Genomic DNA, 13852 nt, shown 5'->3' with positions numbered 1-13852 from the left:
CTGTCCATCCTTTTCCTGGTTGAACCCCATTACCCCTGTTACCTAAGGCAGCCTCTCCGGAGTGGGCGTGGCTTGCTGACATCACACTCAGCTCCTGTGTCAGTTGGCTGGGGGAGGGGAGAAAGAGACAGGAGGAGGAAGACAGGAAAAGCACAAACCGTGGGGGGGTTCCTACACACGACAGGCCGGGTTACCATTTCAGTGACTCATTGTTTTGTAATTGTCCCAATGGCCTTCTGTCCTCGCTGGAGCGCCGGTAAAGCTGTGAGCTAAATGTTGAGAGCCTCGCACAGACACACTCACACACACTTTGACCTGCTCGGTTTAGACGGGACACAGAGGAAGTGTGTGAGGGGTATGAAGGAGGGACACACACCCGCTGGAGTACGCTTCTATGAGTGAAAGTGTAGAGGAGGCATGGCTCTCTCAGCAGCGTAGCAGACAAAAAAACTTTGAACCACATGACATGGGTGAGTAGCTCAGCATTTCTTTTCTACTGACTGCTTCAGTGCGGGAACTTATCTGACAAATTGACTTTTTTTTCCCACACATCTGTTTCTTGTAATCTCTCCATTTGTCCGGATGTCTCCTCTGCTGTGCCTCTTCTTATCAGTCTACTTATGTATGCAGGCACAAGGGAGGTTTGTATCACACTGACCTAGATGTGCTGCAGTGCCAAATCTGTGGCCCGGGCGCCCGGGCAGAGCAGAGCTCGCAGGTTTCATAAGGCCTGTTATGAAATGGATGCAGAAGTTGTCCTTGTACAGCTAAAAAATATCTTTGTCTCAGTTCACAAGGGCTATAACATTGATTTATTTGCATAAAACTTTCTGCTTGAAAACAGGGTCATTTACCCACAGCAAGTAAAGTTGGTGGGTCTAGACGAGGCCTGAATGTAGTTTGATCTATTTTCCTTCATTCAGAATCAGTGTTTGGAAATAAAAGCAGCTTCTCGTCTCAGAGTAATGAGCCATTTGACCCAGGGTGAAGTGTGTCCTATAAGTTTACGTGCCAGTGTTCTGTCAGGTCCAACGCGCTGGATGAATTAGCCATGGACACACTGTGCTGTATTTCTGTGTTTTACTCCTTCAACAACATTAATATTCACGTAATGACAAGTTTTATGTGGGACTTGTGTAATCAAGGATTGTAGGAAAACAGTGTGGATTTACACATTTTGTGAATGTAGTCTGGTGATAAAGATAAAGTAGTCATGATACACCGGTCGCATAGACTCAAGTGGAGGTTGACGTCAGTAATAAGTGGAGGAACAACAGGCTTGAATGTTTTCCCTTTTTAAAACTCATTGTTTGACACACTAGATCCAAAATGTGAATGACCTTTACTCTACAGTGTTTGCTCAGTAACGTCACATTCTTGTGTCTGTGTGTGTATGTATGCGTAAAGGGTTGCCATGTGCTTTGTTTCATAAAGAAGGATTTTGTGTGGATCATTTGAGACTAGACCTTTTTTTGGAGTCTGTGTTTTGGTGTTTCAGGGACCGTGACACAGATTTTAGCAGCCACATTTCACTTCTGTGCCCTTCATTCTGCTAAACACACACACAGGCATCCAAGCTGCCTGTGTTGGTCAGGAGGGCTCCAGCGAGCCTTTATGTATGAAGTCAAAGTGTGTGTGTGATGTCCTGTTTCTACAAGCAGTTTGAGTGACGGCCGAGGTGGAGATGTTTGAAGCTGAGCGTCTCTCCACAATCACTTTTTTTAATGACCCACAAACACATAAACAGGCAGCGTGAATGTGTGGGCGGCTGCTTCCGTACATGCTCTGTGGTCCGGTGTGTGTTATGGAGGAAGAGGGGGGAGGAATGAGGGACGGTCAGCCGTACGAGTCCCCCCTCAGCGGGGCCCCGGCTCCAGCGTAAAGGGTTATGTAAGTTTTTCATCTGCCAGCCCTCCTGCCTGCTGCTGCCTCACATTCACAGTGCTATTGACTAGCGAAGAGCACGGAGAGCGGTCGGCCAGTAGTCAGTGAGTCAGTCAGTCACTGAGGCAGTAGATCAAAGACCAGCCGAGTGTAAAACAAAGGCTGAGAGGAGGAGAAATACACCTCCCGTTTACTTTCAAAGTTTCTCTCCACCTAAAGAGGAGGCAGTTTGGAGAGTTTGACAGGGAGTTTGAGAGCAAGACATAAAGAGAGGAGACGACGAAGGACAGCAGAGAAGACCAGCTCTTCTCTTTACCCGATAACCATGCTGCTCCTGGACGAATCAGAGTCATTTGCAGGTAGGTGACATCATCGCCCTGACCGTTGAGGCAGCGCTGGTGAAGGGTTGATCCCCTGACCTCGAGAAAAGACATAAAAAGTTTGTCAGGAACGGAGAGATGGGGAAAGATTTCCGTGTAGCAAACAGAGGAGATACAAGGGGGTGCGTAAAGTTCTGAGAGGGGGCGATGCTTTAAGAAGAAGAAGAGACACTGCACAGAAAGATGTGGAGATATCAGTGTGTCACCTTATTGGCTAACGAACACCGCTTCATGAATGAGAGGACATGGATCTTGTTAAAGAGGACAGAAGCAGACACGATGAGCAGAAAATGTGCAGCAGCATCTGATCGATTGAACGTTGTTGTGTAACACCGGATCCATACCTACTTAAGCATGCACGCTCAACCTGTCTCCTTCTCTCTCTGTTTTCTCCCTCTCAGTCTCTCTCTCCTCACATTTCCTCTCCTTCCACTCTCGCTCTTTCATTCTCGCTCCCACTGTGTTCGATTTGGCCCATTTTCTCCCCTCTCTCTCAGTCCCCCCTCCATCTCTCAGCCGGTCTCTCCCACGCGTGCCCGGCTGCCTCTCTCAGTTGTTGTCTCAGGGGCGCCCTCCCATTGGCTGTTTCTACGGTTACCTAAACCAATGCCGAGGCGTGATTGGTCAGCCCGTGTAGGATTGGGCCATGCTTGAAGTGTGAGCATGTGGAGGCAGGAAAACATATGGTTCATCAGACCAGTGGGTTATGGGGGTAAACATGTGAGGTGGCGGGCAGGGACAGAGCGCCGCCGCAGTCCGTGTGGGTGAATGAATGAAGTTTACGAAGAGCGGGTTTTATATATATAACGCGCTTCATTATTTCCTGTGTTCACACGGCAAAGGCTAGACAGACAGGAATTGAGAGAGTTTATTATTGTTTATTATTTTTGCTTTGAAAAGAATCTTTTTATATTTTAATCAGAGGTTTTTGGCCATGAAGTTAAAGTTGATGTCAGCTAATTTTGGGTCAGTCAACCCTGCATTACATGCCTGCTTCAAATGTTTCTCACTTTTCGTTAGTGTGACTCTGTAGGTTTCATCTCCTCATCTTGTTTTATTGTGAAGGGCTGTGGCAGCACAGGGATGTTTTTTTGTGCTGTCTCTGCACGATGGATATGAAGTGAAACTATGACTTTTAGACTCCGGCGTTTACATCCACTTGTCTTGCGGTTTAAGGGCACTCAAGTAAATGGACAAGTTAATATAAACTTGGATTAAGTCAGCAGTAAACTGAAAATGTAATGTCTCTGACTCACACACACCATGATCAGGTGGATTAAGGTCATATGACTAACTTTGCCAGTAGAGAGCATTAAAGTTTGTCCCTATACTCTTTATTTACCACGTCTGTATGTTTAGTTTCTTTTTCCTGTAGCATGTCCTGCAGTGTTCAGCCATTATAGGTGTGAAGCGTCTCCAACTCCAGCTTTAAGTTAACACTTTCAGTCATTGTTTCATTTCAAATCCAGTGAACAGACAAAACTTTGGAAAACATATAGCTGCCCTGCCTGGCTGCAGTCTCTACTGTGTTATCTACCTATTTTGAAGCAGTTGAAGTTTATTTATCCCCTGAGTTCAGACAAAAATGTGTCTGAAAAGGTGAACGTACATTATTCTCTGAACTGTTCCGTCAAGGATCCTGTTAGAAAGCGGTCATTTGTTTTGGTTTCGCTCAGGGTGCATCGTGTTCGTGTGCGTCTGCCTTTCACAGGGAGCCTTTATGAAGAAACATCTAATGTCTACATGCTCGTAATTCTTGGGATTGCTCTGGGTGTTTGGCTCGGCGTGAAAAGAGACACTAGATGCCTTGTCGTCATTGTGAACGTGGCGTGTCGAATAGCGATAAAAGCTAAAAGAACATACTGTTCTCCCTCACATCCATTGCGTACGTTGTGTGCGTTCGTGCACATCTTCCTGCGAGAACAGTCTGTCCGTCGGTGCCGAGCTGCTTATTGTGAAAAGAAAAACAGAGTGAGTCAGTGTAACAGCAGGAACAACACCTCTGTGCTACAACAAAACAGGATGGAGCTTGTTGTGCTGATTGTTTTCCTTTGTGCTGCACGGCACACTCTGTTCGGCTGTGGTTGGCCTCGGCACGCCAGGCAGGAACAAGCAGTCCAGTTCAGACCAGCTCCGGTGTCCTGGCCGAACGCCGAGAGCACGTGTAGTCTGGCTGCTTTCATAATGCCACAGCGCAGAGAGGATGTGGGCTTCGCCGGGCCGGCCACATGGCTCTCATTCCCACTTCCCTAATGTCGCCTTTGTTAAACGTCTGGCTTTTTGATCTCTCTGCTTCCTCCTGTCAGATCATATAGCCGATTTCTTTGTTCTCTTTCAGTGTAGTAAATTTCCTCCTTTTGGCCGATTTTCTTCTTTATTTTTTTTATCTGGCTGCTGCACAATGCCATTCACTTCGTCCTTCCTTCCCTCCTCTCTCTGCTTCTTTTTCTTCTCTTTCTGTTTGTCTGTCACTCATGCTTTTCAGTCCTATAGGTTGATGCTCCATCAGTGCAGATTTCATCGTCCCTCAGCTACGCCGGTCGCTCTTGTTCCAGCACATCAGTTAACTCCGTTTTAGCTCATTCACCCCCCTCTCTCGCACACATTAAAGGGCCGCAGTGCTGTATAGTGTTACATTACAGCAGTGATCAGACAGTGAACATCATTAGAGCACCGTCCATCCCAAGCCACAGCCAGCCACATTATTTCACATCGCAACCACATACTACCTGATCACAGCTGAACCTTTCTGTAAAGCCTGTTGAGCCTTAATTTGTGTAAAACCTGAATAGAAATTGATTTAGTTCTTCTGTGATCACCTGAATGGTTTAGAATTTGAACTTAAAGCTTAGAGATGTAACCCGCCACATGCATTTTGACAAGAAGTTACTGAAGTGATGGTGAAAATACCTCAAAGATGGCTGAACATCTCTAGTCATGCTGATATCTCAAAATCAACCACTCACCTGTGAGCTGACGCAGAACAGGGTGTTATGGGTGACCACAAGTTGCAGAGGAGCTTACGCACACACCTCCTAAATCTCAATAATGCATCGTGCAGACATGTGCGTCAAGCTAGCTTAAGACAAACCTCAAATACTAAGAATCAGTACAAGAATAAAAGAAATGGCTTAAGTTTCCACAGTACAGGCACCAGCCACCACCGCCTCTGCGCAGGGCGACACTTGATTTGATTCTGTAGTTGTTTTCAGGCTTGTGAAGCAGTGTTCATCTTCGGGTTCGTGCCATCTCTGTTCCTCTTAGTTTGGCCTTCTTTGCAGAGGACCAGGTAAAAATATGGAGTCACTCATGTTGGTTTTGCCACAAATCACTTCTGCTCATTTGAATTGTTTGGTTCAGTTAACAGACGATGTAGTTGTAGTGTTCATGTTTTGAAGCTGAGCTAAACGGTGGCACCGCCGGTCAGAATTTTCCTCTGCCCAGTAAGGACAGTGCAGTTCATTCAGTACAAAACAAGTCTTACAGTGCACATGTTTCAGTCTAAAAACAACACTTCAGCAAAGCAGCAATTCATTTCAGCTTTTCAATCCGTTTAGCTGAGGTCAGACTGCAGTTAAGGCACCAACACACGAATGATGCACCAACACACAGATGATGCACCAACACACGGATGATGCACCAACACACGGATGATGCACCAACACACGGATGATGCACCAACACACGGATGATGCACCAGCACCAGCTGCAGTAAAATACTACCATCAGTCTGATGTATGATGGTGCTCGTGGAGCTGAAAAGGTTCTGGTGTTTTGCATTTGTGTAGTTGAGATTAATCAGATGATGACCAGCACGGTGGTAACGGCTGGCAGCATCCAAACGTGTATGTGCGTGTCCTCTCTTCCCACTCCTCCTCTTCCTCCCTCCTCTTCCTCCCTCCTCAGCTGCAGTGACACACTGGCCTACAAACAGTGTTCCACCTCGCCTCACCCTTCTCTCTCTCTCTCTCTCCCTCTCATACACACAGTCTTGTCTCTCGACCTTTCTGTGTCTCCCTCTTCAGCCGCTGTCGTGTTTGTCTCTCACAGTTGCTCTGACACGCACACTCATCCAGCGGGAGGGTTTCATAACTCACCTGCCTCACTCTAATAAAGCAGCCTTAATAACTCATTCAGGGCAGTCTGTTATGCAAGAGGTGTGTGTGTGGGGGGGGTGTTGTCATGTTGAGAGCTGCATTAGACTTTTGATATTTTTTTGTCTTTCTCAAGGCAACTTATGTAACCCAGATAAATCTTGGTTTGTCTTGGGAAGGAAACAACAAGGGTTTGTTTTTGTTTTGTTTTTTGGCTTTTTTCTCGTTTTTTCTCTTTGTGGTTTGTGTCTCCTCATCTAATGTTTGTGATATTTCTCTTCAGTTCACCCCTCATTGTCTGACGTGATTGGCAGTCTGGCTTTGATTATGATCAGTTTTTAAAAGCCACTCTTGCATCAGCTTCAGAGAAACTTTGGCCGACCCGGTTCTCCTGATTGTCAGGAAAATAATTAACAACAATTTTGGTAAATCCAATGTAATTTTCTTTTTTTAAGCACAAATATCAAATATAGGTTTGCTTTTTTCTCAGTGCGATGTCGTATACTGACTCTCTGCAGGCAGCAGTTTGAAAATTAGAAATCAATAAAGAAAATGATCATATATTGCATTCCAGCCGCACTTTAAAGATCAGACACATATCTGTACAACAAGGTTTAATGTTTACAGTGTTTACAAACATTACTGAAATCAATGAATTATTGTGTTTTGTTGATCATCAGCGAGTGAAAAAAATTGTCATTTACCGAAGATTTCTTTTGCTGAATGCATAATTCTTTCCACGCATGTCTCGTGTCTGTTAGGCAAAGTATCTGGCAGGAGATCAGAGTTGAATTCGTCGGTCTGTCCTGTTCTCATCTGATTTATCGATGTTTATATGTCGTTGCGTTTGTCTTCTTATGTATCTTTTCATCATCCCGACAGCGTGTTACTGCATCGCTCCCACATTTTTTTTGTCGCTGCAATTTGGAAAACAGACATAAAAGTAAGAACAGCATGAACTCTGCTGAGCAGCAAGAGCGAGGCGGAAAATCCCAACACACACACACGCACATGGTCACACACACTCACGCATACACATGCTCGTTGGCACTCAGGGGCACACACACTCATTGTGGCACATATGCCATTGTCTGTGTACTTGTGTGTGTGTGTGTGTGTGTGTGTGTGTGTGTCTGTCTAGAAGTCAAGATGTTCTTTAAATGTCACCGTGTTTCTCTGAGTCTGCCAGCTCTTGCGAGTGTGTGACGTGGTGCATCTTTGTGTGTGTGTGTCTGCGTGTGCATGTGCGTACAGGACGTGAGGTTCTTGTGAACATGCTGGTTGTGTAACAGCCAGAGGCAGCAGTTACATAAGCGTCCCCCATCGTCCGACCAGCCTTAGCATCGGTGGCCTGTCTGTCTGTTAGAGAGCAACTTTCTGTCTGACAGACTGTGTGTGTGTGCGTGCGTGTGTGCGCATGCGTGCATGCATGCGTGTGTGTGTGTGTGCGCGTGTGTGAAAGAGAGCATGTAAGACTCTTAATAAAGCAGGTCGTCTTATTGCGTGCAGCAGCCTCTTGAGGCGGAAATAGAAGTTTTGTGTGTCCCATGTTGACCTCGACTCTTCACACAACCCACGACGTCGTCGACACCTTCGACCTCACGCGCTCTGCCTTGTCTGTTTGTCTGCTGGATTTCACAATAACTTGAAAATGTGCTTGCGTATAATCAGGTGAATAGTTTGGCCAGAAGTCAAGGCTAGATCACATTTGACGGTGGCGATCAGTGAACCGCTCCATAGATAAATATCGTCTTTATCGTTGAAAGTAGTCCAGATTTGAAACTAGATGATATGGGTATGTTTGCAGAAATGAGTTCAGCTTGAAACGAAAGGGAGCGATGTTTACTTATGTTAGAGGAAGAAGAAGAAGCTAGAGAATTGATAAGATTTTCAGATTTCACTTTGAGTGCCTTGCTCTGGTAGGTTGGAACTAAAATGAATGATATGAAACTCATTAGAAAAGGGATTTATTGGAATTTTCTCCTCATTCTGTCCTTTGAAATGGAGAGAAACCTTTTCCTCTGAGCCAGAAATCTCATTCCCTCAATTCCTCTACATCGTTTTGTTCATAGTATAGCACCACTCATTGCCTCCTGATTGTAATTAGCTGAATATTAAATTTGAGATATTTTTAGTGAAACTAATCTCATTATTGTTTATCACTGTGCATTTTGATCCAAATTAAATCACAGATACATATTAAATATTTCTATGCATTTTCTATTAATAATAAGCCAAGTGCGTTCACAGTATACAGAATGTCGCAGTTCATTACTCTGTTGTTTCCGATCATTTAAATACAACTTTTGCAGTATGATTTCATCGAACTGCAAAACTTTGTCAAATGTAGACGATATTAAACTGCACTGCGATGTGATGTAAAAGCAGCAGTTGTCACTTTGTCAGTCAGACAGATATAATTACACTCTGTAAGGACAGCAGCATGCTGAATGTCTGAAGGTCTTCCTGCCCTGTGAGGCTTTATTCTGTGTTTTATAACCGAGCATCAGCTGGAGGAGATTATGTAACAAGGAGGACACGGCGGCCCAATAAACGCGCACAAACACGTACCTGAATGAGACAAAAGGGGGACGGAGAGGTAAGGCGGGAAAAAAGATGACAAGGGGAGAGGTGTGATGGAGAAATGAAAGGAGGGGAGGAGGGAGTTTAAATTCAGCCAGGTAATTGAGGAGGAGGAGGATGAAGAGGAGAAGGTGTTGGCAGGTAGAATCAGAGACAGATGAGGAGAGAAAGGAAGTGGACGAAGGAGAACAAGTAAGAGGTGAGTGAGAACAGGAGGAGGCGTGATCAGACAGGACCATCAAAAACTACAGATCTCCACCATATTTGATTTCACTTGTAATTGGAGCAGAGTGATATAATTAGGATCCATACACAGGTATTAAAAGGTCCACGTATTGCACAGAGACCATGAATTGAGGGCTTTAAGACGCTGTACATATATTTTGGCTCATACTTAAGCTTATTATTTTCGCCAACTTGTTTTTTCACATATTTTTGGTTAATGTGTTTAAACAAGATGTTAGTGTTTCTTACATAATTTTAAACAGTTTATTTTAAAAAATCGAAATTTAAAGATTTCTAAACAAACAGATGATAAACAGAAATGCTTTTTTTTTCTTAGCAGATTTCACATTTATTGACGGTGTTCCTTTAAAAGATATCAGTGCGTCCATGCTAAATGATGTAAGAGGTGATCATTAATCAACCAGTACTCTGATTTCCAACCTGCCATTTGACCTCACTCTGATCGAAAGCTGTGTCATCTCAAAAGTCAGACGCTTCCCATGTGACGTTTTCCGACGCATGTTGAATAACTGTGACGGAATAGGTGTATTTACACTTCCTCGAAGAGACAGCACAGAATGGATTCGTTTTTCTCCCCGGAAACAACCAGCTTGCAGTGGTTTTTTGATCAGTGATTGGATGAATCATTTTTGTTGTCTGGTACAATGATTTCTGTATCCCTCTATTTCCTGTCCACTTCCTGGAATCCCCTGTCTGTGTTGGATAACCAAACAGCTTGTCCTCCGTGTGTGTGTGTGTGTGTGTGTGCGTGTGTGTGTGTGTGTGTGTGTGTGTGTGTGTGTGTGTGTGTGTGTGTGTGTGTGTGTGTGCGCGTGCGTGCGTGCGTGCGTGCGTGCGTGCGTGCGTGTGTGTGTCTGAGGTGGAGGATTCTCCGCTGCCTTGTAGTAAATGTAGTATCTGCCGTCATCAGTAATCTGCTTACGTAGACAGCAAGCGGAGGACGGGAAGGCGAGACACAGACAGATGTCCACTCTTTTTTTTTTCCTCAGTGCGTCGGTCAGTGACTCACAGGCAAGACAAGGGGAGAGCAGAGACACGTTAGACATTGGGAGATGGCTTTGTTTCTGAAGGACGCCAGTGGAAAACACACACACCTGAAAACAGTGGATGTTTAGTTCACTTGTTTGGTATGTGTCATCACCGCTGTGTTTGTCAGTAAGGGACAAAACTGGACCCGGTATGTAGGTCAGTGTGTGTGTGTGTGTGTGTGTGTGTGTGTGTGTGTGTGTGTGTGTGTGTGTGTGTGTGTGTGTGTGTGTGTGTGTCCCAGTTTGCTCTCAGTTATCTCAATTCGTGATTTAAGGTACAAATACCTCTCATGCAGGTATTTGACATGTTTTTAAAAAGCTCTCCAAAGTTTTCGAGCTGCTTTTAACCATTGGTCAGATCCTAGCTCACTGATTGGTTAGCCCCAGTTAGCCCAAGTCTGGCTAGTTCCTGTTTTAGTTTGCCGATTGGCTCCCAGACTTTAACTTCCTCTATAAACAGAACACAAATCTACTTGATGACATTTTGTTGCACCTCCTTTTCCATGTGTGATGTCAACTGATATGTAAATGAAAGCTTGGAAAAAGTAGTCATTTTGTGGTTCAGTGCCACTTCACAAGCTACCTGCAGCAGCTAAAAAATCCAGTGAAATACTCCCCAAACTTCAAAATCACATCTGAAATCCTTAAATCCTTCGGCTAGTCGGGCGAAAACTGCTGCACTTTGGGCTGTGGCTCGTAGTTTTCTAAGAAGAGGGTCACAGCCCGTTCTGCCTGTAGTAACTATTAATGGACAGGTCAGCAAAATGTTATCGGACAGTTAAACAGATGATAATCTTCATGAGTGCTTCAAGCTCGAGGGCGGGTGAACAGATACCCATCTGTTCCAGAGAAGGTTTCCTTCTCACTGAAAACTTTATTTGTTGCAGTCTGACGCCGTCTTCATCACTCTCGGGTGGAAACTGTGTCTCACTGACAGGTTTTCTCAGAGCCGAGAAGACAGCTGAGGCAGCGAGTTTGAATTCATCCAGTGAGGATGTGAAAGGTTTTTGCACCAAACTTGTCAGACTACAGAGGAGATGATGGGAAAACACATCGTGAGGTTTTTGTTATGTGATGTGTTGCTGCTTTTAAACGTGTACATTCATTGGATACTTTGGATACAGGTCTTAATATGGGGGTATGATCACACACACACACATACGGCAGGGGTGTTATGCTCGTCAGCGCAGCGTTACATAAACTCTTAACGTATATGTCGAGGTGGTTACATAACCTTGTGGTTGCGGAAGACATTTCCCCACTGCAACCCCCGTCTGAGACACTCACAAACACAGACGAGCCATGACTCTGCTGCCGGTGGCCTCACATTCTTTGAGCCTCATATCTCTCAAGTACATGTTGTGTTGTTTTTGTGAGGAGCAGCGAGTCTTTAACCCACAGGGAGTGTCCCAACAGAACAAATTAATGGCTTAGAAAATTTGCTGCGGATGCTGTTTACTCTGACACTTACTGACTGCTGATGATTCAGCATTTCATCGAGACGCTTGGCCTGCGCCCTCACTTTCTCGGCGGCGGCGGAGGTCAGGTCTCAAATGCGTTCATACCCCGTGTATCTTCTCATGTCGCCTACGTATAGTCACGATTGTTTTGCTTTCTCTTCGCGCTTGCATTTTCTCCTCATCTTTTGCGGCGGAGTTTTTGAGTTTGACTTAGTCGCCTAGCAACAACTGGCTCTCCAACTCTAATTTTCACCTTAAGATAACACCTCCATCGGACTCAGGCTCAAGGGAGTGTTTCTTAATGAGGTGGGGAGGTCTGAGAAGCTGAATTTAGACCAGAATTTAAGCCAGCGTGTCGTTACTGCAGTTGAAGTGTGAGGAGTAGAAGTGGATCACCCTGAAATGATAAAATAGTTTGGAAATTCTTTGGGGGCGGTGGAGGGGTGGGGTCCACGGTTATGAGAGGTTGATGTGATTTGAGCAGTTTGGACGGAGGTGTTGATTAACCTTTGATGAAGCTGTGATTAGATTTTTATTATGTAACGTGTGCGTGTCCGACATCTTACAGCCAATCACTCGCCTTTTTACCTGAGTGGATATTTTGATTGGAGCGCTGCCATTCCTGTGTCGTACTATCATTTCTACAGTGCCCAAAACGTGTGTGTGTGTGTGTGTGTGTGTGTTTGTGTTTGTTTGTTTAGCACGATATAAGAGAGCTTTTCACTTTCCTTGGTCCTCAGTTGGAAGTATGGAATGATTCATTAGTTATATAATGTTTTTTGTGTATTTTTATGAGTGTGTGAGTTGTATAACCTGTCCCTACAGTCTGGTCAGGATGCAGTAAGACTCTCCCCAAGGTGTGTGTTTGCAAGTCTGTGTGTATGAATCTGTACATCCACCTGTATCTCTGTGATTGTGACTGTATGTGTGTGTGTGTGTGTGTGTGTGTGTGTGTGTGTGTGTGTGTGTGTGTGTGTGTGTGTGTGTGTGTGTGTGTGTGTGTGTGTGTGTGTGTGAGAGAGAGAGAGAGAGAGGGAGACTCTTCATCGTGACAGCTTCCAAACTGCTCCATGACAAACAAAGTTACAGCTGCTCATTTATGAATGTGGCGTCTCCTCTGATTTTTCAAAGCTGAGTGTAATCCTGACAGGATGTGACGCCGTAGAGGTATAGAAAACTGATAGTACACGTGTGTCTCGAAGGTTATGAAACTTGTTTTTCCTGCATGTTCTTTTGCGCGATTTCCCTTTAAATGTACTTCTTTTAAAAGTTGTTTCTTATTCTGCAGAACAGAAACAAGAGAATGAATGTAAGCTGACATTCAGCAAATGCTACCTAAGTGAGACTGATGCCAGAGTGTCCACATGTTGATATTAAAATCCAACCTGAAAGGAAAGGAAATAGCTCTGGCCTAATCAGTTCAGCAGTCTAAAGAGCCATTATTTCCCCATCAGTCTGTTTCTTATTTTCTGATAAATTGGCTGGTCTTGTAATGTCAGAAATGGCTGAAAAATGCCCACAATTTACCTGCTCACGGTGACTGTGATGCTGTCTTCATAGCATTCATAGTTCCCCACCATGGTAATTGACATTGCTTTACACGATAAACGACAGAATGGGGGAGAGAAATCTCAGTTCAGTAGCTGTTAATGTCAATAATCATTTTAGCATCACAGACAGATCCATGAACACAAGCCAAGCGACATAAAATCACCCTGACACTGATTCTGTCGGTCTCCTCTTCCAGCTGCTCTCACAGCCGACCGGAAGTCCTTATCTTTTCTAAAACTGCAAAATTTCCCTGGTAAATCCATTAAAGTGGTTGTTGCTCTGTCAGTAATTATGGCCAATCTGCTAATGGCCTGTTCACTGCATCCCACTCTCATTTTCCCATTAATCTTCCCTGGAAGCAGAAATCCCGTCCAGAATTATGTGTCCATAAAAGGAAACAAGTAGTTTTCCTGCACCTGTTGATGACTTTTTCTCTTGTTTATGTTCATTTGTTTATTTCATAATGCATTTAAGAATTTTCCATTTTGTTGATTTGTCTGGCCAGTAACTCTAAATAAAAGCACCAAAAATGATCGCGACATGAGGTGACTCTCAGATAGGCCAAGTCGTCTTGAAATCAGGTGTTGCATGCGTGTGTGGACACTGGGTGTGGGCACAAGGTGTGT

At 44.5% G+C, this 13852-nt stretch overlaps 1 protein-coding gene across 3 annotated transcripts in view; it reads left to right on the top strand.

The window, feature by feature from the left end:
• Positions 1 to 310: 310 nt before the first annotated feature.
• The window catches only part of LOC139334676 (helicase ARIP4-like), a 33811-nt gene continuing 20269 nt past the window's right edge, over positions 311 to 13852 (top strand). For 2 of the 3 annotated variants that reach the window (XM_070967726.1, XM_070967725.1), the window contains exon 1: positions 311 to 470. In XM_070967726.1, coding sequence (XP_070823827.1) covers positions 395 to 470 — 76 coding nt within the window. In that variant the 5' untranslated portion in view covers positions 311 to 394. Of the gene's footprint in view, positions 471 to 1932; positions 2244 to 13852 lie in introns of those variants that run through there. The other variant, XM_070967728.1, reaches the window with a different exon arrangement.

This window comes from Chaetodon trifascialis, chromosome 8 (assembly GCF_039877785.1).
Source record: "Chaetodon trifascialis isolate fChaTrf1 chromosome 8, fChaTrf1.hap1, whole genome shotgun sequence".
Lineage (NCBI taxonomy): Eukaryota > Metazoa > Chordata > Actinopteri > Chaetodontiformes > Chaetodontidae > Chaetodon > Chaetodon trifascialis.
The sequence above is the reverse complement of the archived record's forward strand: the minus strand, read 5'-3'. Positions and strand labels throughout refer to the sequence as shown.